At 37.9% G+C, this 26,796-nt stretch overlaps 2 protein-coding genes across 3 annotated transcripts; one reads left to right on the top strand and one right to left on the bottom strand.

The window, feature by feature from the left end:
• Nucleotides 1–35: 35 nt before the first annotated feature.
• On the top strand, nt 36–19,128 carry KPNA5 (karyopherin subunit alpha 5). 2 transcript variants are annotated; one of them, XM_075046753.1, is made up of 14 exons: nt 36–184; nt 2,460–2,593; nt 4,924–5,025; nt 5,108–5,207; nt 6,022–6,116; nt 6,935–7,066; nt 7,964–8,052; nt 9,243–9,342; nt 10,994–11,157; nt 12,270–12,348; nt 13,265–13,390; nt 14,517–14,644; nt 16,289–16,467; nt 18,163–19,128. In XM_075046753.1, the coding sequence occupies exons 1-14, from the start codon at nt 181–183 to the stop codon at nt 18,348–18,350; spliced, it is 1,620 nt and encodes a 539-aa protein (XP_074902854.1). In that variant the 5' UTR covers nt 36–180; the 3' UTR covers nt 18,351–19,128. The 2 variants fall into 2 exon arrangements, with proteins under 2 accessions (XP_074902854.1, XP_074902855.1); XM_075046754.1 differs by lacking the exons at nt 36–184; nt 2,460–2,593 and adding an exon at nt 3,237–3,352.
• Nucleotides 18,834–26,420, bottom strand: FAM162B (family with sequence similarity 162 member B). The gene is made up of 4 exons (XM_075046756.1): nt 26,240–26,420; nt 25,764–25,875; nt 22,616–22,724; nt 18,834–22,386 (listed from the first exon to the last, which is right to left on the bottom strand). The coding sequence occupies exons 1-4, from the start codon at nt 26,355–26,357 to the stop codon at nt 22,288–22,290; spliced, it is 438 nt and encodes a 145-aa protein (XP_074902857.1). The 5' UTR covers nt 26,358–26,420; the 3' UTR covers nt 18,834–22,287.
• Between the last annotated feature and the right edge of the window lie 376 nt (nt 26,421–26,796).

Below are 26,796 nucleotides of genomic sequence, written 5' to 3'. Positions count from 1 at the left end.
CTGGCGCGGAGCCTGCTGGGAACGGAGGGGGCCCGCCCCCACCCCCCTCCCCGGCCAGTGCGGCGCGCGGCGGGGCGGCGTCCGCCATCTTGAACTGCGAACCGGTGCCGCGCTCCGGAGCGGAGCGGCGTGGGGCTTTCTCGCTTGGAGGGCGGCAGGGCGCCGTGCGACTCCGCTTCGATGGGTAAGAGCGCTAAGAGTCGGCGGGCAGGGGCAGGAGGGGCCGCGGTCCCCTCCGGGGCACCCTCGCTGTAAGGCTCCCCGGCGCAGGCCGGTCTCCTGCCTGCTCGGGGGCGGCCGGCAGCAGCGGGGCGTTGCCGAGCACGGCAGCTCGGTCCCCGCCGGGCGCGGCGGTCGGTGCTGGGACGGGGTCTTCCTGCGCTGTTCGCCGCCGCTTCCTCGAGTCGAGAGGGCTGCCGTCCTCCCTTCCCTGCCGTGCCCTGCTGGTGATGGAGGGAGCTTTTCCGCCCCCCTCGTCAAGGGACGCGGGTGAGGGGCTTCGCGGGTGAGGGGCTTCGCTAGCCGCTCCCTGTGGCCGGGGCGGGTGTCCTCTCGGCCGAGCAGCCGGCGGGGGTCTGACCCGGCCCTGCGCCGGGGTCTTGGCCGGTGCGAAGCCTGCGGGCAGCGTCCGGCCTCCCCCCGCGCTGCCGGTCGGGGAGGGGGCGGTGGTACAGCAAGGCGCCGTATTTAGGGAGCCTGCTGTAGGCAGGGAGGGGAAAAAAAAAACCTACCAAAAAAACTATTAGTAGGCTAGGTCTTAGCCTAGGCACAACAAGTGGGCGAGATGCAGGATGTGGAGGGATTTAGTGTGAAAACGAGCGTGGTTTTGCAGAGCAGAAGCGTGAGCTTCCTTGGATCTAGATGCAGAAGTCGTGAAGCCTGAATAGATCAGGGACTGCTAGTCTTTTTGCCCTTATGACGTCTATACCAAAACTCTTGTGCGGGGAATGAAGCTATAAATTCATAAGCTTTTCTTTTTGAAAACAGTCTTGATGAGAGCTTCTTCCCAGTTGAGCTTCTGTAACGCTATAGAGCCAGTGACCTAAACTGGGTTACTTTGCATGTGCGCTTCTCTTGTTTGGTTCATTGCTTGGCCTGACAGTTTATTGGTGCAACTAAATTAGCAAGGCATGAATGATTAAGGAAATGGTGATGTTCTAGGACTAGTTAAGCCAGTAGTGTTGTTGGAAAAATGATGTTCTTAAATTGTGCCTCAAAAGTTAACATGACAATTACTAGAAAATTGCCTTAGATGGTGGCACGCTTAGCATTGCAGTCCAGAGATGGCAGTAGTTTACTAAGGTTCTTGTGAAGCAAATGCATTTGGGTGAAACAGGCTGCTGAGTCCTTGGAGTGTCTTGTTGAGGTCAGCCTAAGTCTGCAGACTGTTTTCCTCTCATAGTTTGTGTTTATTGCTCAGCAGTCCTTGGTACTACTGATATTAAAATAAATAAATAAATAGTCCTGTCATGGAGGTTGAGAGAGAACTGTGCACAGCTCAAGAGCTGTAGTTCAGTTGTTTTCTTGTTGTGGAAGAATTCCAGACAAGTGAGAGTTGGTGTAGAGTCTTAAATCATATTTTTGACAGTTATTTCTCAGATGAAGGCTACGGTTTTAGCTTTCAAACCTAGTACCATGCTATTAACAACCTTTCCAATCAGTCAGTTTGATCATTTAAGTGACAGAATTATGTTTTATCACTTTTATCTTTTCACAACTGATATGCCTGAAATGACAGTCAAATTATAATCCCCTAATCCATCAAAAGAGCTATTAATTAGAATGAGTCAATCATTTTGTTAGTTTAAAATGGAAAAGAGTATGCCTGTCTGGGTGCTACTGACCCTTAATTTGTTTTTTTGCATACAGTTTAGAAGGAAACACAGCATAATCTTTAGGTCCTGTGTTATGTTTGCAAGTTAGGCATCTTAAAAAAAAAAAAACAACCAACTCCCCCCCCCCCCCCCCCAAAAAAAAAACAACCCCAACAACAACAAAAGAAACAATGCAGCAAGATTTTAAATGAAGCAGTAATTACTGCAGGTTTTGTTCTTGGATTTGTCCTTACTTTTTAATACATTTAATGTCTCTTATGAGAGGAGAAAGCAAATTCCTTTACTTGCTGACAGAATCAAAATTTAGCAATGTAATGTTTTTGCTTTTTGTTTCTCAGTTTGTTCATAAGACCCATAATTTCTTTTTGCACTAGCTTATGCCCTTTAATGAAGTATCTGATCCTCAAGATGAGCTGTAGTTTAATCTGCAGTTCAGAAATGCCTATCTAGGCAAAGGTTTTTCTCTGATTTCTACCTTAGAGATTTTTGTTGATGAACTGGGTATTGCAAGCAACTACAGGAATAGATGTAGACACTGCTGCTGTAGATACTTTTGTAGTGCAAGAGATGGCAGGTTTGCCTTGCAAGGTTTGGCCTTTTGCACTAATTTTTCTTTTTTAATAGACAACATGGCAAGCCCAGGTAAAGATAACTTCCGAATGAAAAGCTACAAGAATAATGCACTGAATCCCCAAGAAATGCGCAGGCGAAGAGAGGAGGAAGGAATCCAGCTTCGGAAACAGAAAAGGGAAGAACAGGTAAGTATCTTGGTGAGCTGTTAACTGTTAAGTGCTTGTGAAGCTTAATTCAGATATGTGAAAGGACTTGAGCAGTCTCCTCCTGTGGAGCAGAATCCAGAGTGCCAGGCTGAATGGCTGGGTTCTGTGCAGTCTTGGGGAGCACCAGGTGGCTCTTGATAGGATCAAAAAAAATGAACAGAAGCCCTCTTAAGTCAGTAGGGCACACAGAGGAGAGACCCACATTTTAAGTTTAATCCTTAGTCTAGGTTTAAACATGTAAGACTGGGCTGAAAGGATAGTCTTATTTCCAGTAAGGATTAGAAACCTTGCATTCTCTTCCAGAGTTTGGGCCAAAATTGTACTGTTAGAAGGGAGAGGGTTATTTTCATCTTTGAAGCCATACTTCAAATTGCCCAAATAGCTTTTCTACAGTAACTTAGTAAAGTAGCTACCGATTAGTGATCCCTGAACTATTACATATAACATTTGCAGTTGTCCTCACTGAATTTTTAGTGATTGGAGTACATGGAGCATTGTATAATTTAATGGTTTGTGGCAGTTACTTTCCTGGCAAGAAACTACTAAACATTTTGGGAAAAGGAAGGAATGTAGTTTGTTTTTCTGCTTGGTCTAAAGTGGCTGAATTTGTCTCCCACAACCTAGAGAGTGTCCCAGGCACTGATCTACAGTCTTCTCTGAGGTGGGAATGCTTACTCTTCTCCTGGGAAAGTGGTGCTACTGCATGGAAAAAGAATTTAAATTAGTTGGGCCAGAGAGGTAAGAGTAAGAAGTAGTGTGATACTGGAGCATTTACCTGTGAATGGGTAACTGCACTGCAGTTCCTGCTGAAAGTTTTGTTTGTGTATTTTCTAGTAGATAGTCCCGAGATAAATTATGAAAATAATGGGTGTTTCCTCTCCCATGCTGACTGTTGTAACAATGAGAATACTCTTATGTTCTCCTTGATCTTAATCTGGTGGACTGGTGTTTTTCAGCTCTTCTTGAACTGTGGAGAACAAGTTTATGCAGGGAGATGAGACTGCTTTTGCTCCAGAAAAAATTATAACTGGTAGATAGGCCATGATCCTAAACAAAAAGAGTTTATACATTTCAACCAAGAGTGTCTGTGTCCTCGTTAAGTGCTGGAAAGAATGGCTGGTCTTCCAAAAGAAGAATGTTGTTTCTTCCTTTGTGGGTTTAAATGCACTTAAACCTTGTTTATGTCAAGGATTCTGCAGTTGTTTTGTGTCCAGGATTGTGCCCAATCCAGAAGTGTGTTGAACATTGAGAGAATGCCTTGGTTTAGGTTCCTGTTTGAAATATGGGTAGATGTAAAACATGGAGTTGCTTCTGCAGTTTTGGGCATGTACAATAGCAGAAATCTAGGTGTCTATAGACACCTAGAGGACAAAACCATCAGGATTTAGTAGGAGGTTTCGTTATTATGCTTACAGGTATCATCTTAGTCAGCGGACCGAGATTCTAACATTTATTTTTAAAGATGCCAACATAATATTCTTAGAATTGTTAATTACAGTAGTTCTAAGTGTAGTACTGGATTAAAGATAAAAATATAGGTTTGGTGTCTAGAAGAAAACAGGCTGATGTGAATGATCTGCTTGTATGCAGAAAATGAAGAGGCACTCATTAAACATACCTTATTAAATACTACAGTGCAGGTATGTATTTTGAGTATAGGCAGTGCATGCAGCCAATTGTAAAGTGATTTTTGGACATAGAGAATGTTTAATGTTACATAATTTGGAAGTTCACCTTGAAGCTATGCTATTTTTTTCTCCAACTATATTAAAATAATGTTAATGTTTTAATCTTTCTGCAACTGTATAAGAAATATAGGTGCTGTTTAATTGTTATGCAAAGACAGTACATAGATCTTAGACCTTCTGTTGAAGGAAGGAATGCAGAGTGCTGAAACACAAGCTTTGGCTCTGTGTTGATGATTTTAGCTTATAAACTAAAAAAGGAGGAAGTAGCTTGTAGAATACTGTTTCCTGCTTAAAAGTAAATGCTAATTATGAGGTATAAAAGACTAAAAGTAAAGAGTTCTATGTGGAAAAAATTTATGGATCTTTGCTAATTAAAAAGAAAATCAGTTTTTAAGTGTCTCTCTGAAGTGTTGCAGTGCAGTTTATCAAAGTACAGATACAGTAGTGTTTTTCTTCTTTATGTTCTTTAAACTTTCATGTAGAATTCCATTTGCATGGATGACTAGGAAAGTGAATAGTTGAAATACTTTGACTGGTGAAAGCATTTCTTCCAAGTGTATGTCATCATTACCCACTCTATGGTAAATTCTAAAGTCTCCCAAATATTTCTTCTTTGTTTAGCTGTTTAAACGCCGAAACGTTTCTCTCCCGGGAAATGAAGAATCTATGGTAGAAAGTCCAATTCAGGATCCTGATGTCAGCTCTACTGTACCTATTCCAGAGGTAATTACTTTAGAGTGTGTTTAGAATGTTATCGGTTAATGTGCATAGTACTAGACATAAGAAATCCTCTTTTAATTTTTAGGAAGAAGTTATTACAGTAGATATGGTGCAGATGATTTTCTCAGATGATCCTGATCAGCAACTCACAGCGACTCAGAAGTTCAGAAAATTGCTATCTAAAGGTACATAAATGTTGCCTGATTTTTTTTTCATTCCTTCTGTGTTGTTAGTACAATTTTTAGTCAGAGAGAGTCAGTTAACCTTTAGTTTTATTTTACTTTACTTTAAAATAGAGCTTGCTGAAACTTCCAGTTCTGTTTATAGAGAAACTGTGCCTAATCTCTTCCGACCTAATGGCTAAATACAGAAAGCTTCATTATTCTAATGTTAAGTCTTTCAGACAAAGTAACAAAAGCAAGGATATTTTGATTGAAGTGTTCAGGGCAGTAACTAACGCACACTAACATTACTTAGAATACTTGTTGCAGTACTTCAATTTCTGATTCACATTCTGTAATTGAGGGGAGAAAAATTTTCTGGCTGCCAAAGAACAGTTGTAACTTGTTTTTGTTGAGACTGTAAGATGTGCAGACTTGAATCAATGCCAGCATTTGTATGGCATGATAGGTAAAAGTATGCTTGGTCATTTAAAATAGTGGAAGAGAAATTATGATTAGGTACTGATCTGAGCTACTGATTGAGGGAACAGTGTTTTGTAATGTGTTACTAATATGCCAATAGATAGTAGTATGTGTTACTATTGTTATACATAGTAGGGTGTTTAGTAAATTATAGCACTTTACAGAGATGATCCTGCCAGCTTCTAAAGTCAGAAGTTTAGCTCCTTCCTTTGAGATTAAAATGATTGAATGCTAAAAATTATGTTAAGAACTGAGAATTGTATTCGTGTTTTGTGTCATACTGAAAAAGTAATTTATTTGGTCTTTTTTTGTTAGACTTAAACAGATTTTTTTTTTTTTTTTTTTTATTCCCTAGAGCCTAATCCACCTATAGATGAAGTCATACAAAAACCAGGAGTAGTACAGAGATTTGTGAAATTTCTAGAGAGGAATGAGAATTACACTCTGCAAGTGAGTTTGGCTGATACTGATTGGGGCTTTGCAATGGGATTAGAAACCCTCCAAAAGAGCGTTGGAAAGCATGTATTTTTTGTTTTTGTTTGGTTTTTTTAATAGTAAAATTTAACTATGTTTAACCACTGAAGCTGTAAATTTTAGTTGCCTAAAATGTCAGTTGTTGCCACTGAACTTGTCACTTTACTCTTGCGAATTTCATAGTAGTCTTTAGCGTTATGTATTCAGCTGGTCAAATACTTGGGTGTTGAAAGCAGAATGTGTTCAAGGGGGTTTCCAGGGTGGTATATTAAGATCATCAGCCCTGATGTGTAAGCAGAATCTGTTTTGTTTGTGTTGAATATATGGTAGTATTTTTCAGTTGAAATTGTAGAAAAGGAGAAAAAAATACAGGAAACTGAAAGGCTTGTATGAAACCCTTTTAGAAAATCTTTGAAAAATATATAATCAATGATAGGAGTGACTAGTTCTGTCTATTCATGGTAGCTCATGGAATGGCACTTAGCCCTTGTGTACATTCATACTGGAAGAATTAACTTAAACTTAATACAGAGTAAACAGAAGGGATTTGTACTAGTTAATAGAGATTTGAAATCTTCCTTACAGTTAGTGCTGCAAGCTTACTAAAATAGAGGTTTTGTCAATGCCAATTATTTTATTGTATAGAAAGTAAAATAATAGTAATAATTGCATTTCAGTGGAAAGGAAAAAAAGTTAGAAAATTAACCTCTGCAACTCTCATGTCAAGCTGTTTTCATGAGTTTAAGTTTTACTGTGAAGTGGTTTAACATGGTCGTCTTTGTGCTCCTCAACAGTTTGAAGCAGCTTGGGCTTTGACAAACATAGCATCTGGAACTTTTCTACACACCAAAGTTGTAATTGAAACTGGAGCTGTTCCAATTTTTATTAAGTTGCTTAGTTCAGAGCATGAAGATGTACAGGAGCAGGTAACTCTTTTCTTGAGGTGTTTTATAACTACTTAAAATTCATTTCTGAGTGTCTTTTTGGGGATGTATATGGTTAGAGAGTTTTTGAGCCTCATCTGCTCATTGGCTGAAGGAGGATAAAAATTTACCTTCGGTATTTTTTTTCCCTCATGTCTTTTTTTTTTCCTCTGATTCTTTCAGGTTTCTTTGAATCTGTTTTTTATTTCATGTTATTGAGTAGTTTGAAGGAAGCACTTTATTTCTATTGTGGCATTTTCAGGTGGACAGGAACTAAAACACTGTAATAGAAATAATAGAGTAGAAAACAATGTGAATTTTTTTTCCCCAGGTTATTTGCAGCTTTATTTCCTATATCCTTCTGCTCTTCCACCTTACTATGTTACAGTCTTCATTAACATTTTCCTGAACTTTGGGGTTTTTTTGTTTGGTTTGGTTTTGGGGGTTTTCTGTTTATGTTTAAGAGAGGCTGTAATTTGCTAGCTTTTATTTAGCATGTTTGTAAGTTTGTATAGTGAAAGTTCATGATTTAACTTTTTTATTCCTCATACATTGTTTGCAACTTTGAGTCAGTTTTATTGAATCTATTACACATAGTGAGCAAATGTTAATATTTAAAAGAGTGTGTGCATCCTTTTTATTGAAAAGCACACAAATCAACATATTTTTGTATCAGAAGACTTACTTTCCCTGAAAGGATGACTTCAAGTGTAGGTAATTGACTTTGTGTGAATTCACAAAAAAATGCAATCTAGAAGTCAGTAGTCTTCTGAAATTTTATATTTGGAATGATACTGCTTTTTTTTTATTTTATAATATTTGCTGTAAAAATGTATAGACTATCTGTAAAAGTTGATTGGCAAGCATGTATAAATTCACTTGGATGCTTTGCTTTTTAAGGCAGTGTGGGCTCTTGGTAACATTGCTGGTGATAACGCAGAATGCAGAGACTTTGTTTTGAACTGTGGAATATTACCACCCCTTTTGGAGTAAGTATTGTCAATTAGTTCTATAACTATAGTGTACAGGTATACATAACTGTAAACTTCAACTTTAAAATTTATTTGAAAAGAGTATAAGCTCTTTGGTAAATTGAGAATGTTTCTTTTTTTTATTATATTGCTATGAAGCTGATGTTTTGGATTACCACAGCTTCATGCATATCTTTAATTAGTCCATGACTGGAATTTTTCCAATGTTTGCAAAAGCAGAGAAGTGTTATTTCACAGGTATGAAATTTCTATACTGTGCAGAACTCAGTTGCCAGAGTTCTGGATCTATAGGGTGAGAGAGGTGATTGAATTCATACTTGCATTTGTGGGACTCCAAGTGGCTGGGCAATAGGCTGGTTTTCTCACCTTTGTCCAGTAGCTCCAAGCTCCGGTACTGCTATCTATCCATTTGCTTGTTGAAATGAGCTGGCAGAGTAGTTGTTACACGAGCTGTGTTCCACCAGAAGTTTTCTCTTCACTAGGAATATCATTCCAGCATTTACTGTATGCCTACAATAAGATGTAAGGTAGCTTCATCACAGGGAAAAAATTTACACAACACAAATTTTGTTCAATTTATTATTGCTTAAAATAATGAATGTCTTAAAACATTTGTAAAATAGCTTAAAATAGTAGAGGAGACTGTAATTACCTTCCTCAAGCATTTAACAGGTTAACAGTTTTAGATATTTTGGTATGTATCTGAAACATGAACCTGATTTTTTCAGGTGTTGAATCTTTCGCATTCTATTCAAAAACAGTAAAGTGTTAATTTTTTTAGAAGATCTTTTAAGTTCTAACTTTTTATGGAACTATTTTTATTATTATTCATTTCATTCTCTGAATGAAAACATCAAAGTTAATTCAAGGGAGGGTTGTTTCTCCTAGCCCCTTCTCAAGACCCTCAGAAAAGATTAGTTGAATGATTTTTCATATGAGCAATGGTTTACTTTATATGTGTATATTTGGTTTGGGAGTGAGATATCCACACAAAATAATCTATTCTGATTCAGTTGATTCTAAGAAAATTTTGCAGCATGTAAACTATGAAGAGAAATAAATTGAAACTAGTGCCCAATAATAGAGTATCTTTTCCTGATTTGAGGTACTGTTGGTAATAGACATAAAAAGACTTATGTTTTCACTAAGAAATGATTATTTTTATTATTGCTGTTTCTTTTGGACAGACTGTTAACAAATTCAAATCGTCTTACAACAACTAGAAATGCAGTCTGGGCTCTCTCAAATCTCTGTAGAGGAAAGAACCCACCTCCGGACTTCAGTAAGGTATAATAAAATATTCATTTTGAGAAGTCAGAAAGCTGAAGATGACTTATGTTTGTAACATGTCATAACACACAGAGTTTTTGAATCTGGAGATAGACTCAATTTTTATCTTTTTAATGTAATCACACGGTCTTGTCCATCTGTTGTATCTGCAAAAAATCATCTACTTTGACACATATCAGCAATAAAATTAAATTACTTAAAAACTTGAGACTGTAGTTAGTCAGATGCAAATAGTCATTCAGTGGTATGAAATTATGGACAAATAATACGTTCAGCACTAAACCTCTTGGGGGTGTATTTTCTCCAGATCTGTTTTAGAGGATGTGAGTTATGATTGAAGCTTTTTTAATTTTGTTTGTTTGTTTATTTTATGATTGAGAGTGCATGCTGCAGGAATAAAATTTTGAGTTTTCTGCTCTGTCAGATGCAGTTAAATCAGACTATGATGACAGAAGTGATTTGCCTGTATGCTCTCCCCTTCACTTCCTCCTCTCTCCAGTACATGGTTGTAAAGAGAGGAAGACTGTAGAGGCTAATAGGAGTGTTAGTTCCTTATTTTCAGTATGAAATTAATTTCTGGTAAGGTTAATGACATTAGAAGTTTAAAAGAACTGAACATTGGATATTCTAGTACAAGAGTCTGAGGTTAAATGATCATTAATGATAATCTGGAGAGAATTTATGTGTCTTGAAGTTTACCTCATAGGGTAGTAATTACTGTCATTGCTACTTAATAATTCTTGGAGAGATATTAACAAAAAGGGGTGATTTCTGGTGTCAATTAATTGATCACCTCACAATTGTTCTGCCTAAGTTATATCCTTCAGTAGTGTCTTGTTCTGGTAGTAAAAAACCAACAAGATTTCTTGCTGCTTAAACACAACTTCAGTGGAAAAGGATGCCCCGTAAGCAGCTGCTAAGAAGAATAGCTCCTTTGCTTTTTGCCCTTTGCAATAGCACCAGTTGGACACGTAAAGGAGGCTGAATTGCACAACTTACGTAAGATAAAGAATTAAGTTCTACAAAGACTATGAAATTCCCAAACTGTACAGCTGAAACCTGTCAGGTTCCAAGTGGTGTTAAGATGGTCTAGTTTATCTGGCTCTGTGTGGAGCTTGTAGGAGGTTAAGGCCAGAGACAACAGTTGCAGTGAGACCTGAAGTCAGACGTTGCTTGTTTGATTTGATTCAGTGAACGTTGAGTCTTCTGTGAATTACTCTGAGTTTCTTTGTGGTTAAAGCAATTGTAAATTGGTTATTACAAATAACCTCCAGTACTCCTACAAAGACGGCAATATCAAAAAATGTTATTACTTTGAAATTCTGTTCCCTGAGTGATTCAAGAAAGCATCAGTAATTCCTGATCATCTGGTTATCTGTAAAAGCAGATGGTTTTTGTTTAAGCTGAACAATTATATAGCTAATATAGTATCTCTAAATAAATAGGCTGTGAATCATTTATCCAATTTACCAGTTTGAATTGGGTATCTAGTTTAATCAGGAAGTGTTCCACGTAGGTCCTGATTCATTAATGACCTCATGTGCTTTGGCAGTAAATAGTTTTGCATCTTTTTGCCTTTGTAGAATGTTCTCTGAAAGTTGAAAAATACAAACCATCTAATTTTATGCAATATTTTTCTTCAACCTAGGTTGCTCCTTGCTTGAATGTTTTATCAAGACTGTTGTTTAGCAGTGACCCGGATGTATTAGCAGATGCTTGCTGGGCCCTCTCTTACCTTTCAGATGGTCCCAATGATAAAATTCAAGCTGTTATTGATTCTGGAGTGTGTCGAAGATTGGTAGAGCTGCTTATGTAAGTCTTCTCTTCACCAAATACATGTCTTGCAGTACTGTTAATATTAATGAATTAAAATTTAGTTGTTTTTTCTCACCTCAAGCGTAAATTTATTTTGTGAGAAATGATGAATGTGAATTCAGTCTGAATCCTTTTAAGTTGCTTGCTAAGAGTTGCTTGGCTCCTGGGATTTTTCCTGAGATTGACAGTGGAAAAAAAGTTTTCTCCAAAGTATTTCTTTATATTCTTTAAAATTTAATGTAGGATTTCGTTTACATGAGGGAATAGAAAGGTGAAGACTGAAGACCAAGCTTGAATTGTAAACTAATTTCACAGCTTTTTTTTTATTTATTTCATTTTTGCATTTTGTTTTCTTGCCTTTCTAGGAGATGCAGTTGCAATACAGACAGTTCTCGGACTCACGAAGTCCAGAGGCAGGCTTGTGCCACTTTTGAACTGTTCCAGTATATTTGGTTTATGGTTCATTATTTTCCTAGAAAGGGAGGCTAAATCCCTGTGTTCACATGGGGACTGCAGAGTAGGTCAGGGGTAGTAGTTCCCAGCACTGACAGCTCAGCACAGTTCCCTGTGAAAAGCTCATTTGTATAGCTGTCAGGAGAGGGTGAGGTTGCTTTCTCTTCTGTAGAAGCTTTAGGACAACTAAGTAGATTTCCTTCCCCTGCATCTCAGACAGTTGAATATGGGAATGCAGGCTTCATGTACTGGCTTCTAGGGTTATTGACTTACAAAAGGGGGGAGTTGCATTTACAAAGGGGGGCTACTAAGTTTTAGTATACAGCTAACACCATCCCTTTTGTTTCTGTGTCTATTGAATGATGCAGGTTCCAGTATTGTATTCAATAATACTTGAGCTGGGTGAAATGAATCTGCTGGACAGATGGATTAATCTAAGTTGTGTTGTTCCGTAGAGATGCCCTTTCCTTGAATCAGCAATTCAGTTGTGGGCTTGCAGTTGTCAAATTTGGCTAAATAAGGAGAAAGTATAAGAAGTAATGCAGTGTTTTCTATAACTAAAAATTTAGCACCTGAAGTAAAACATTGTTCACTGAAAATGCAAAATTATACTTTTAACACTTGGTAATATCAAGCGATTTAATATTTGTCTCCAGGCATAATGATTACAAGGTGGTATCCCCTGCATTAAGAGCAGTTGGAAATATTGTTACTGGGGATGATATCCAGACACAGGTAAGACTAGTTGATTGAAGAAAAATGAATTGGCAGGACAGAACTTTGTAAAATTTGTGACAAAATACATGTCCAGTAGAGGTACCTGCCTATGTTAGTGAAAGATCTATATTGTTAATTTGACAGTTTAGGCTGCTATTTTAAACATTAAATTACTGCAAGAAAGAACACTTTTTTTTACAGCACTGTATGTAGTCAATTGCTTCATTCCTGTATGGTACTTTGACTGTTGCTTCCCATTTTTTATTTTTATTTTTTATCCTTAGTGGGTGTTCAATTATTTATTATAGTTCCCTTTTTAAAGTCTTCAAATACAGTCAAAGTTTTCACTTGTAAGCATCAGTCATACTTGATTTGTCCATGAATTTGCATGTGATAGTCTTACTGATGCAATTTGTTCTAAAGATTTATTTTTTAATTTCAGGCAATGGAATTGAGTTTGAAGCAATGCAGGAAATACTAAGACAGGTCTTGCTTTAAAGAAAACTGTGTCTAAAAGGCTGACAGAACTAGTGTAAAGGGAAAATAAGGAAATAAGTTAATTAAATAATTTGTTGTGAGCTTTATAGGAGAGGATTTTGTCAAGGAATTAAATAGAAAACATCTGTCTTAAAAAACAAATGAACAACTAACTATACAAATTAGATTTACACTTCTCAGTTATTCTCAGTTGTTCATATTCTAGCCTTAAACAGCCTTATTTAGTCTTGCTGTTGTCAGTCTTCTGGTCTGAACTTAATTGAGGGCAGATTGCTGGATTGTCTATTCACACACTACAGCATTGCACACTTCAATTTTGCAGGTTGTTATCTATGATACTTCGTAAAATATAAATGTGTTGCAAAATCTGAAGTCATCTCGAAAGTGCTTATATATAGATAGTACAACCCAATTTTCAATTCTCAAATTGTTTTAGGTGATTCTAAACTGCTCTGCATTACCCTGTCTCTTGCACTTGCTTAGTAGTCCCAAGGAATCTATTCGAAAAGAAGCATGCTGGACTGTTTCTAATATTACTGCAGGAAACAGAGCTCAGATTCAGGTAAAGCCTGTATACTTGTTACTTGGTTGGTTTGTTTTCATTTTACTAGTTCACTTGGTTTTTCTTCACAAGGAGAAATAAGTAGATACTACATTGCCTCTGCGTTATTTGTTTTAATCCTGTCTATAATTTTACCTAATTTAAATGTTTTCTTCTAAATTTTGAAGATTATTATAAATAAATTCATAAAATAATACTTTAAAAATAGCTGTCATGATTTGTACTAGAGAAATGGCTTAATTTCTCTCATGGGGATTTGGTTGATGCTTATAAAACAAATGAAAGGATACTTCTCTTCGATCTGATGTCAACAGTTATTTTTCCCTGTGGGAGCATCATCTACTGGTATACTCTCTCTAATTTTATTCTGCATTGTAATATGCATGTTAAAGTAAAAAGCAATTCCCCTTTCTTAAAAGTTGAAACAAAACATCTTGCACAAATTAGTCCAGTGAAAAGTGGACAATTCTACCAATTTGGAAATGCTGGAACGTTTTGCTTGGGTAAAAAACCTGCATGATGCCATCAATATTGAGTTGTATTCTTGTGGAAACTATTAAATCCTGACTGTTGCTCCAGGTGTCTGGAGTTACCTGAAAAAAGGTTCTGGTCAATAAAAATGAGAATTCTGAATCAGAGTACATGTTTCAATATGACTTTTTTTTTCCCCTCTACTTCAATCAGAGATTAAAATGTTACTTCTTGATGTCATTTAAAATATGTAATACAGTCTTCAAGTATAGACATAGTCTTTGTATGGAGGCTCCAAATGTGAATAAATGGACAAAGTGAAGTTTTGTTCTGAGGCTTGATCTCCAGTTCAAAAACTCAGGTTTAGTGCTTATGTCATATAATTTTTAAATGGGCCTATCCAGTAAGCAGTATTCTGTCCACCAGAGACAGAGAAATTAAAAAAGAAGATATTCTGATGGCTGCTGCTGCAGTGCAATGTTGGAATAGTTCTGAATTTTAGTTTAGAATTTCTAGTTTGTCTGCCTTCTAACAAAACTTTGTTTGCTTTTGTATCAATGGGCATCACTGACTCTTGTATTGAAGGATATTAATGTTTTTTGTGTATACTGAATCTTTGTTAATTGTCGTAAAATATTACAATTTCATCTCGTAGGCTGTTATAGATGCAAATATTTTTCCAATATTGATTGAAATTCTTCAAAAAGCTGAATTTCGCACCAGAAAAGAAGCAGCATGGGCCATAACTAATGCAACATCAGGAGGAACCCCTGAACAGATCAGGTAAGTTTGTATATGTTACTATTTTCTCTGCCTAAGTATCTTCTCTGAGGCATTTTTATTTCTGCATTTGAGTCTTGATGAACACAGCGATAAAATCCTAAACACAACTGTAATTCCTTGAAACACTGTACAGGGACTAAATATGTAGGAATTCCAAAAAATGAGTGAAATACGTGCAGTAGACTTAATAATAAATTGACCGATACTGCTTTGGTTTGGTGGTATTACACCTAAAGCTTTCACAGGATTATCTTCCAGAGCTGATACTATATTGTCAAAGAGAATTGGAACAGTTAATGAACAGTTTCAGTGTTTGAAAATGGAAAACTTTGGGAGAGTTGTTTTGAAAACTTGTGCAATGGGATTGTATCTTTGTGGAGAGACTTCAGGAATCTTAGTAGTTTCTTCACGTATTTTATACTTATTATCAGTATTATTTTAAAGCAGATATCTAACCTTTTTCAAAATCGAGTTTGATTAAAATTTTACTGTCAGCAGCTATTTATGTGATGCAAAGATTGGACTTCTTGAATGACTAGACGATACTCTGGTTTCTCTGAATACTGTCAGCATAGTGATCAGTTTGAATCAGTAGTTGATAAATGGATTTATAAATGACAGTGTATTGTTTGGAAGCCAGAACTGAAAGTGATGTGATAACTCTTCTAGCGCATTTGGGAGATCTATTGCAATAAGTGCATGCTTATTTAAGATGTAAACAATCCTGGGTTTCTTATAATGACTGTTAACAGAGGTAAGGAAAGTTTGTTCCTGTTTTTTTTTTAATTATTATTATTTTGATTGCTTGCATAATGTAACATCTTAAAACTTAGTGTATTTTAAGTAAGTTTTAGTTCAGGATCTTCACATAGTAAATGTGAATGTAATACCATACAAGTAGCTTCTCATCACAAAATACAGATATATTATCTGTGTCATGAAGTTTTAGCCCTTTTAATGTCCTCACAGTACTACTGTCTAACTGCAGGATAATTTAAAACCACTAAATAAACTATGTTTAAGCAACCTTTTTATGCAGGCAAACATTACTGTCTTCATTTTACTTACACACTAGAAACAAGGACACAGATTCTGATTTTCAAAAGTTCATACACAATTTTGTGCAAAATTGGAAAAAGGAGTAGGATACTAAGAATCCCAATATTTTTTTATATTTACAGTGTTGTCCTTCCATTTATAGTAGGTAATGTTAATACCTTAATGGACTACTAGTGTGGACTACATTAGCACAGAGCACTCTAACGTATTTACTCAATGGTTTTGCCACTACAGAGTTTCAACTGCCTGAGAAAAGAACCTATTGCTAAAGCTAACTTTTTCTCTTACATTCAGTTAAACCCATCTGAAGATTGTAAGTGAGAAGAAGTTGAAAAGACTACAAATTCCACACTCCAGTTAGGAATATGCACATTAAATTTTCTCATTAGGATAAATTAGAGTATTTATTCAATTTCAGACTAAGCTTGTCTTTGTGTTGTTGCATGTTTTAGAAATTTGTTTCAGCCACTTTTTTTAGCAAAATTAAGGACCAATAGTGATAGACTGGTATGTCAGAATAAATGTGCTGGATTATCAGTCCTTTTTTTCCCCCCACCCCCTCTCTGTTCTTCTGCTGTTATAAAGGTATTTGGTAGCACTAGGTTGTACCAAGCCTCTTTGTGACCTCCTGACTGTGATGGATTCAAAAATAGTACAGGTGGCTTTAAATGGACTTGAAAATATTCTGCGTCTTGGAGAACAAGAGTCTAAGCAAAATGGAATGGGCATTAATCCTTATTGTGCCCTTATAGAGGAAGCATATGGTAAGAAATTACTTCTTATAAAACTGCGTACCTGAACTTAAACAAAACCATTGTGAACCATTTTGAAATTTGTAGGGAAGTTTAATATAAGAACTACTTCAAGCGTAAGTGAACATTAAGTATCATAAATTAAGCAATGTAACGTGGGAGAAGTGGTTAAATGCAGAAAACCTGTGAGCATTTGTCTGTGGTCAGTTTATTAAATGTCCCTATAGAGAAACATTCTCAGAAAAATTTAACACACAGGTGTCCTAGTCTATTGGAGCCATGGCTTGCATAAGTTTATCAGTCAATCCTAAATATAGTCTTATTACTTTAATATATAGTCCTGTCTGGTATGGTTTCATTACCAACAGGGATGCAAGATCAGAGTTTGTTTTACTTATTCCCAAAGTCGGATCACTTTTTAGCATAGTAAATATCAGTAATAGCAAATCGACTTCAGATCATAAAATTAAATAAGTTTGTACCTAATTTGTGAAAGTATTTTCTTCTGTTTCTTCTTTTAAGAGTTGTTGAATTAAACCACCTTTTAAAGGCAGAGTATCAAAACTAAAATGACTATTTGTGGAATTTCACAACTAGATGCTTTTGATTTAACAAAACTAATGTTAAAAGTGGCTTTTAATGAATCTGGCATTATTTATGGAGGGTTATCTTTTTGTAGCTCTGACAAAACAAAATGGGCAGACGTTTGTGTTTCAGAAACTGCTAGTAACAATTCTAGTTGACCCCATTACATCTGATTAGATGGTACTAACTTTTCTGTAAAGAAGCCTTTAAGTCTGAATTCCATGTTAGAGTTTCATTTCTAAAACCAAGTGCATACTTAGACTTACTTTGCAATCTAATGTGTAAGAGGAATAAGTATTGAATACTTTAATGGAATTTATTCTGTTCCAGATTTTGAGTCCGTTCATAATTTCAACTATTGAATGCCTAGGTTCTTTTTTGCCTTTACCAGTTAAGTGTAGGCTTCTGAAGCTGTAGAGCATAAGTTCAAGTAGGGGAAACAGCTAATTATATCACCCTCATTGCTTTGGCCTCTGCAGTGACCAGAAGGGTTTGTATGAGCTCTTCCTAATCCAACTTAAGTGAAAACTGAATTATCTTAAATAGCTAAAAAGGAGTTTTGAATCAACGTAACTGACCACCAAGCACTTAATTCTGCCAGCAGAGCAGAGGTTATGTTCTCTAGCTTGCAAATAATAAGCTTTTGGAAAGATAGTATCTTCAATCTTAAAATTAAATTTGAGTAAGATACCAGACTGTGCCCAGTGATGACTCCATGATAGGGGATGGAATTTAGATTTGGGGAAGACTGAAAGAGTAAAAGAAAAGAAATGGGGATATTGGAAATTGCTATCCTAATTCTATACAGATTCAGTTTCTTTCTAGGCGTGGCATGTTTCTTTGTAGATACTACAGCCTCCTCCTTAGTTTAATTGATAGTCTTTTAGCATAGTTTTAAAATTAGTTTGGACAGCAGAAAGTGCTGCAGAAAATGAAGACTAAGAAATACATAGGCTGGGAAATTAAGCACCAGTGATATTGAATGAATTGAAATGATTTGGGATTGCATTTTTCTATCTAAGAAGTACCACTATACTATAAGCTATAGTATAAGCTGTTTCCTTTTGAATACATCATTCATTTAAGCAACTTGATTTTGAAAATGTTTTGTTTTGAATTTAGGACTTGATAAAATTGAATTTCTTCAGAGGCATGAAAACCAAGAGATCTACCAAAAGGCTTTTGAACTCATAGAACATTACTTTGGTGTCGAAGAAGAGGACTCCAGTATTGCACCTCAGGTGGATGAAAGTCAGCAGCAGTTTGTGTTTCAACAGCAGGAGGCTCCAATGGAGGGGTTTCAGCTGTAAACTACTGAAGACAAGCATAAAATGTAAACACTTGTAGGGGTTTGGGTTTGGGTTTTTTTTTCCCCCAGAGGTCTTTTCTTTATGGCCAAAGTTAGAGGAAAAGTTGAATATGTTTTGCAGAAATAGATGAAGAAGCAGCTCATGCACTTTTATATATTGTGTTAGATACAACTGTTCTTTGTTTTGTATTTGTGTTTTTCATTATCTCTTATGTACAGAAAACAACTGTGAGTAATCATGTCTAAAGCATTAAATGTGATTTAACAAGAACTGTTAAGCTAAGACTTGGTAGGACTTTAGGTAGTGGTTCTGAATTTTTCATGTAGTCTCAAACTGCGTATCAGCAATACAGTTACTGACAGTTGCATTTTTGGCAGTAGGCTTGACTTGCCCAGTCTCTATCAAATCTACCTCTTGTATTGAAGCAAAACCATTGCTTCAGAACTAAGGCATGAAATAAAGATGAGCTTGTAAGAAGCTGAATTGGAATGTGAAAAATATTTATTTAAATTGTGAAACTTTTATGCATTACTTACTTTATAACACACTGTTGGAATTTATTTATAAAATGTATTTAAAGACATAACAGACATACATATATAATGCTAATTACCTAATATAATATTGAATATATGAAAAAGCTTTTTCTGAATTATGTGGGAAGAGGACTATTTCAGAGGTTTTCAGATTGGAATCAGCAGAGAGCTTGCAGGTCATTTGATGCTGGCTCTGTAATTAAAAGCTGCTAAATGGCATTAAAAGTCAGCCACAAATACAGTACTTTGCAGTGGAAGCAGTTGCTGTAGTTACCACAAGAATGCTGGCGATTATGAATGACAGAGATGGTGATTTGCACAAATTGCCAAGCAGATGGTCTACAGCTGTCTCCTGTCAAAATGTGGTAACACCATTTTAGTTTGAGAAACTTTGCAATGTTTGCCTTTCTAGTACAGTAGCTTCTTAAAAGTTTTGACAGTAGGTGTTATTTTTTTGACCAAATACGCTACTGCCACTTGAATTGTTCTTTAAGTTAACTAACTCGATTTTCTTTTGGTAAGACAATAGAAATACTGCAGTGAAGAATGAATAGTGAATCACTCCTTTCCAGTTGAAGGAAAAGTTTGTTGTACTGTAAATAGCATTAAGTATGTGGACACCGAAACTAACTAGAAGTTATTGTCATCTAAATATTTAGGCTCTACAATATACAGTGTTTGCTGTTAAACACTAAAAGAATTCTAATATTTACATTAACAGTTTTGAATACGGAAAAACGTATGCTCTGCTTTGACTTGCATATAAGTAGTGTTTCTGGTGTATTAGTAGTATATCTCATTTGGAGAAATTAATACTTTGGGTTAACTCTGAAGTATGATTATTTTTTATTACCTGTAATTAATGTATTAACATCAAACTCCTGGGTTAAGTGAAATCTTTGACATATGAGAGCATTTCATGCTTCATAAAAAGCTGCAGTTTAAACTTCAGATTACTTACCCATGGCACTGTGCTTGTCACTAAACAGTATTTTAATGCACTGAAAAATACAGGTTAAAGGTGGTATCATTTACAGTACCATTTTATATTTAGAATTTTTTTTACATGCAAGTTAAGATTCTAAGATGTTTCACTTTGATGTTACAGCAATATATACTATATTGTAATTGAATGTGGGACTTGAAGTGGATTTTCTAAGATTACTGGTCAGTTTTGACTAAGATGTAACTGGGAGGGAAGAAACCTCTTTTTGAAGTCTTTTTAGTGGAAGATAGAAGTGTAAGATGTATATAGGAGTGCTGTTACTTTATGAACTCTGAATAATGAGATATTTTAGCAAATGACACTTTAAACCTAGATTTGTACAGCATACAACAGTTTTGAATAGTGTGATAATGAGTACAGCTGCCAAATTTTCATATAATGTTAGATGATTGTATTTGTGCCCTTTCTACTCTCATAGTTTTAGGTTTTCATATACTGACCTTCCTCCTTACCCGGTCCCCCTGCCCCATCTGTTCAAAGTACAGGGTAACGATCATGGAAATCTACCAGGATTACTAGTAAATGCTGAATTTCAATGTTCTTCTAGTGTAAGAAAATTATTCAGGTAACAGGGTATTCCATGGTTTCTAACAACCTTGTTTTGATAACATAACCAGCTGTGCCTGCTTTTATTTGGAGAACCCTGTAACAACTGCATTTATAAGCCTCTCTAAACCAAATCTGAACTATAAAAATCTTGATTAAAAGACTTGAAGAAAAGAGGGGACGTTTAAAGTATTATATTTGTTTTGAAAGAACGTCTTCAGTTTTGTGGATATATTATTCTATATGTGTGAATGGTTAGTGACTGCACTTTACGCATTTAGATAAACTATATTTCATGCCTGATACATTTAAATGTAATAGTTTAAAAGGGAACTAAAATTGATGGACTTTGGCTAATGAAAACCATTATTTAAACTCAACATTTGGTTTACCCTAAAATTGTTAAAAAATAATAATGAAAATTCTTCTTCAAAGGATATTTTATCACTGGGTTTACATCACACTTTGTTAAAAGCACATAAATGAACACTATAAAACTAGAGGTGATGACTTAAGGTCAGCTCTGGTATAGTCATTAGGGTATAATATGATGATGCTTAAACAGATGAAACCAATGTGGAGAAAAAAACCCAAAACTGTGAGAAGAAAATCTCTTTAAGTTTGGTATTTTATATGGAATCTGAAGTGCCCTATCAGTTACAAAGTCTGTTTCAAAATACAGGGGTTTGGTTTTTGTGAGTTTGGTTTTAATTAAAAGGGTACCATTTGTTCTGCTTAAATGTGAATACTAACTAGCTAATCTATGCAACTATGCAAAGCATAAGATTATTTTTTTTAGTTCCCTATTCTTGATACACTGAATCATATCTAATTTTTTCATTGTTGCACTTTTGTCTGAGGACTGGTTCATACAGCTTTTTAATTTTCTAGTATTTGCTTTAAACACTGTTGCTAGCAGCAATCAGAAAATAGTAATAATGTTGGCACAGAAATAAGTTAGCTGTAGAACAAGTTTGCAACTGGAAAATATTTATTGTCGGGTCTGTCTTTAAAAAAAAAATAAAATAGAAAAGATGCACTATTGTCTTTCCTCCACGGTTGGTTCTCAGTTGGTTTAAATTTATTAAATTGTACAACTGAGGATTTTTTTTATAGGTCTGTCAATTGATATATGAAGTTTAACTGTGACCTCAAGAGTTCACTGAAATCTGGAATGAGAAATTTCAGTTAGTTATGGCACAATATCTTCATACAATGTGTGGAAAATAAAATACCTATACTAACTTCAGATAGTAATAGTGCATCTTTAAATCCAGGCCAAAGGCCCATTACTGTAACAGAACACATATGAGTAGTATGCAATATTATGGAATGTTAAATCTCCAAATACCATACAGAAACCAATAAAACCTATTTTACAGATGTTTATTGTATTTATTTAGTGCTTCAATAACTGTGGCTGCTTAAACTAGAAAACGCAAATGCCGTTTTGAATACAGCATTGAGGCAAATGAGTTCAAACTGGCTGATTTGTGTGCTGTAAAACTGCATTGTCACTGGACAGAAAACTTTTTGGTTTTAAATATGTTTTGTAAATACCTATCCAACCATACCTGACATCCTTAGGAAACTACCTCATCTCCTTTGAAATTAATTACTGCTTTTAATCATATGCAGAACATTCTAACTAATTTTAATTGTATGCAACAAGTACATCAACTATCTCTGATAAAAGAGACCCTCTGTTTCTTTTAGCGATGCTGTAACTACCCTTACTGGCTCCAGCGTGGGCAATACCACAGTTGTCCATTTATTGGTGAAATTCACTGATCACTCTCGCCAACAGTTAATTTTGCTCCTACAAGGACATTTGGCATTTCATACGAAGTTACTTTGTCTTCGACTCCGCTGCTAGCGCGGCCTCTTGCCGCCACTTGGCCTTCTTTGCCAAGTTCCAGCTCGTTAAGGACTCATGACGTGCAGCAGCCTGTGGAAGTAAAACATGGAGTAGCGTCATAGGAGTAACGATGTGCCTCAGGGAAAGCTGCCCAACCTCGGGAACAGCCAGCAGCTACTTACATGGCAGGGGTGACAGGAACATAGGTTAGCTAAAACTAGGGTAGGTGTAAGCTGCTGGTGTTTGTTTAGGTTTGTCTACTTTTCACAGAATTCATTTTTAAGTATGCTATGTGATAATGAGCTAGGGCTGTACTCACCTTTTTAGCTGAGGCAATCACTGCAAAACAGGCAACAACTGAGAGTCCAATCATGATGTAACAAGCTTTAACTCGAGCTTTGTTTCTTGCCCTGTCCAGCATCTCTGGCCTGCAATGAAAGTTATTGAATTGAGTCATTACAAAACTGTGAAGTATCTCTTCTTCAAAGCATCACAGATGTAACATCACAATTGAAAAATGAAAATAGAATTGGCTTCTAAAACAAGCATCTTCAGCTTGCTAAGATTGGTTACATACCACCCAAGAGCTTTGCATTTTCTGACACTAATCTGTTTCCAGTGGAAAAACAACATTTAATGGATTTGAGATGATCTTTTTTTTTAAGCTTAAAAAAAACCAAAAACAAACAAAAAACTGCTTATGCAATAAATATTTGCATCTAAATACTTGGGGTAAATACACCAGAAAGCATACCTTATGCTCAAACAGTAAAAATTAAGGGGTTTTATCTATTTTAAACAGATGGAGAAGTATATGTTGTGTCACCCAGATGTGGTGAAAGCAAGTTCCTTTTATTCAAAATTAGCTTTGGAAATTAATTACTGTCATATCTAACCTGTTCAGGTAGCATCCTGTATACTGTAGGCTAAGGACTTTACCTATTTGGATAGGTGATTAAAACAGAGTTTGTACTGCTACAAGTTTTTAGTTCTTTAGAAAAGCAGCAGCTTTATTTAGAGTGGGCAGCTGATGTCAGCCTTCTCACTGTTACAGGAACACCCACCTAAACAAGAACAGTCTACGTGATCATTTTTGCTGGTCATCAAAGGCGAAAGGAATGAAAACTTCTGCCCTGTGTTTGGCAGTAGCTGCTGCACGAGAGGCATTGTACGGCCCAGCAAGCTGCGTTGGTGCAGCTCCCGTTTCCACCCTTCTCCGTTGTGAGCAGGCTGCATGCCCCTGAGAACCAGCAGTACGGGAAATCTCCGTTACCACTAGAATTGTCTCAAAACTTTCAGCCAAGTCTTTTTCTGAGTCAGACATTATACTTGGGATTACAGTTTTTAAGATGTTCATTATACTGCTGGCTGCGCGCTATTTTCCTTTCATAAATCACCTGGGAATGCTTTATCTCTCTCTATATATATTCATAAAATATAGAATATAAATATACATAATATATAGTTATGGTTTTATACATACATATGTAAAAAGGACAGTTGCATAAAGAATTGATTTTACACTGTGAGTAAAGATCTTGTAATGATCTCTTTTCCCCCAAAACACCTTTAGCTTTACTTTAAAGAGGATGAGTGGTGGGATGGGGCAAAGCTGGGGTTCTTACAGTGGAAGTTCTGCCCGTGGAAGCCTGTACGGAGGCTTAGGGCTGCAGTGCTTCTCTCGAAGGCTTAATGCAGCGGAGGAGGGCAAGTGTGAGGAGCGGCTGTGCCATACTAGCCCCTTCCCTGCCAACGCACACGCGAGCACGTGTTCTGCGTGCCGCCTTCCTTGCAGGTGGCTGACAACGCCTGCGGTTCCACGTAACTGCTTTTGTTTTGTACAATGGTAATCATCATCGTTAAATCAAACCGCACACTGGACAAGCACACGAAATCATTAATCCGCTAATCCATTTGTAGCGACAAAAGCAAAACCGTGAGTGTTATTAGTCTGGCTTATTAGCCTAATCTTATTTCACAATGCACTAATTGAAACTCTTCTGAAGCAGATTTTCACTTTCTCCCTGCTTTCTGCCTCTGCTTTAAGGAAAACAGACCTGATTATGTTCTTCCCTAATTGCACATTAGGGCCTTTACTGCTCAATCAAGACTGGGTAAACCTCTACTGAAGTCAGTAACAGCTGTTTTTAAAAAGAAACAAACCACAACAACCTTGAATAAAGACTGCATATTTGACTCTAGTATAAACTATCTTCAACAGCTAGATTGTGTTCACAGGTAATGATATCGCACAAATTTTTTTTGTTAATAGTTAAAGCAGTGACACAGTTCAGCTTCAATGTCTCACAATTAACTTCTTCTAGTATATGACTTATGATCTTACAGTTCTTACAGTTCTTACTTTATGATCTTACAGTTCTAAAAAGACTTTGCTCACCCAGAAAGCTCAAAATGGTGACACGCACTTGCCAGGCCAGCTACCGCTCAGAAATGAGTGATTTGTGTGCATGTACGTGTATGGACTGGCAAATGCATGTGGCTTTATAAATGCCTCCTGACGACTTGAACAGCTTTCAGAGCTTCTGAGACTTGTCTGAACCCTTCTCTAGGGAAAGGTGGTGAGTCTAACATAGCGCAAGAGAGGTTAGACCCTTTAGAAAGCCACCATCCAGCTCAGCAAACACCAGAGAAACCGTCAGGAACCAACAAGAACAGGCAGAGGATACACCCGTTGCTTGACACAGCCTCGCACGCCGCTTATGCTTAACATACCACACAAAACAGGGACGTACTGTGATGATAAAAGGTAGTGTGTCCTGGAGAGGGACGTCTAACACACTATCTAACATCCTACAAAAGAGGCAGCAATTGGCATTAGAGGGGTTTCATGTGTTCAGTGACTGACTCCCTCGGGGGATGCTAACTTTCAGCGAGTCAGAGAGCCACCGAATCAGCGTGGTTTGGATGGAAAGGGACCTTTGAAGATCATCTGGTCCAGTGGGTCAACAAGAATGGGAGGCTAAGGCTATGTCAAGCACTTGGTTGTCCTTGGTGGGGGATGTTTCTCTCATAACCTCCTTCTCTATTTTTCCTCAAATTCTATAATAAATTGTGATCTGCTGAATGTCATCATCCAGTAACAGTCAGCTCCCTTAGAGCCATTTATGGGAGCTATAAACAGAAAATATTGTTTACCAATAACATCCTTCTCTAATTACACATTAGGAATAAGCAAAATAAACAAGCCAGTACATAAAAGTAACCAAGGCTATCTCCTCAGATGGATCCAGTTCTTAATCCCAGGCTCTGGGGACCCCAGAAAGGAACATTTTTTCATCTTAACCTCTAACCAGGACAGGAAATTCTTTTGCCCTCTAGTTTGTTTCCAAGTTTTCAGTGTTGAAGAACCGACCGGTTCAAACTCTGTGGAAAAGCTTCAGATCTGGATCAGGCCACCGCCTTCCCTTCAGCTCCACGTTCCCCTTGGACAAGGGCAGCGCACTTACGGGATCCTCGGAGGAATCTCTTCTTCTGTCTTGAAACGTCCGGTCCAGAGGAGGATTTTTTTGTCAAACTTCGAAGGTTTGTAACTTGCAACCACCTTGTGAGCCTGCTCAGCTTGAAGATAGGAAAAAAACCCCCCACTTCGTCAAACCGCACGCTAACTGCGAACGACGGGCCGTAGTAACGGCCGAAGGGGAAAAGCCCCCTGCCCCGTCCCGGTGGTCGGCAGAGTCACTCCGGCACCGAACTTCCCCACCTCCGCCCGGCAGAGCTCCCTCCAGGCGGTTTCCCGACCCCCCCCCCCCCCCCTCCGCTTGCCGGGATGCTCTCCGCGCCCCCGCTGCCCACCTCCCCGCAGCCCACCCGTGCGGCTCTCCGGGGCCGGCAGGAGGACGCCCGGCACCACCGGAGCCGCAGGTGCCTCCCGCCGTGCCGACCCAGCCCCGCTCCACCGCCGCCCCGTCCCAGCGGCCCTTACCGCGGCTGGTCCCCGGGCTCCGGGCGGGCTCCCCCCCGCCGGCGGCTCCCCGCGGCGGGGGCAGGCGGAGCGGCGCGGCGGACAGCAGCCGCCCCGGGCGGAGGCACGCCGGTAGCATAGCGAGGAGCGGCCGGGACGGACCCTCCCGCTGCGGCGGGAGCGGTCGCGATCGCGATGCCGGTGCCGCGGGGGCCCTTCCAGCCGCGCCCAGGGGCGGGGCGGGGCGGGGCGGGGCAGGGCGGGGCCGCCGGCGGCTGAAGCGGGAGCCGGTCGTTGTGGGGAAGCATCCTGCTCACCTAAGGCAGGGGATGTGCCGCCTCTCCAGCATCGAAACTCGGCCGCTGGAGTCAAAACGCGGTTGAAGAAACAGCCGCGGGGCTTCAGCTTCAAGGGTTGGAGGGAGGTGGAACCGAGTCCCGTAACACAGACCTGCCCACGGCGCTTCTTCTGTCGTTTTACTGCTTTCGGAAGGTCCAGACGTACCGATTCTCCTCACACGACTTTGTTTACTTCAGCTGAAAAGCGCTTTTTTTTTTTTTTTTTGCCCTTTCACGTCC

This window comes from Buteo buteo, chromosome 15 (assembly GCF_964188355.1).
Source record: "Buteo buteo chromosome 15, bButBut1.hap1.1, whole genome shotgun sequence".
NCBI lineage: Eukaryota > Metazoa > Chordata > Aves > Accipitriformes > Accipitridae > Buteo > Buteo buteo.
This window is presented reverse-complemented; position numbering and strand designations above follow the sequence as displayed.

Coding starts and splice junctions, on each gene's coding strand:
- FAM162B (XM_075046756.1), bottom strand. CDS start 26,357: ATGCTACCGGCGTGCCTCCGCCCGGGGCGGCTGCTGTCCGCCGCGCCG. Junction 25,876..26,239: donor GAGCCCGGGGACCAGCCGCG/GTAAGGGCCGCT, acceptor CCTATCTTCAAG/CTGAGCAGGCTCACAAGGTG. Junction 22,725..25,763: donor GAGATTCCTCCGAGGATCCC/GTAAGTGCGCTG, acceptor CTTTCATTGCAG/GCCAGAGATGCTGGACAGGG.
- KPNA5 (XM_075046753.1), top strand. Junction 8,053..9,242: donor ATATTACCACCCCTTTTGGA/GTAAGTATTGTC, acceptor TCTTTTGGACAG/ACTGTTAACAAATTCAAATC. Junction 13,391..14,516: donor GAAACAGAGCTCAGATTCAG/GTAAAGCCTGTA, acceptor TTCATCTCGTAG/GCTGTTATAGATGCAAATAT.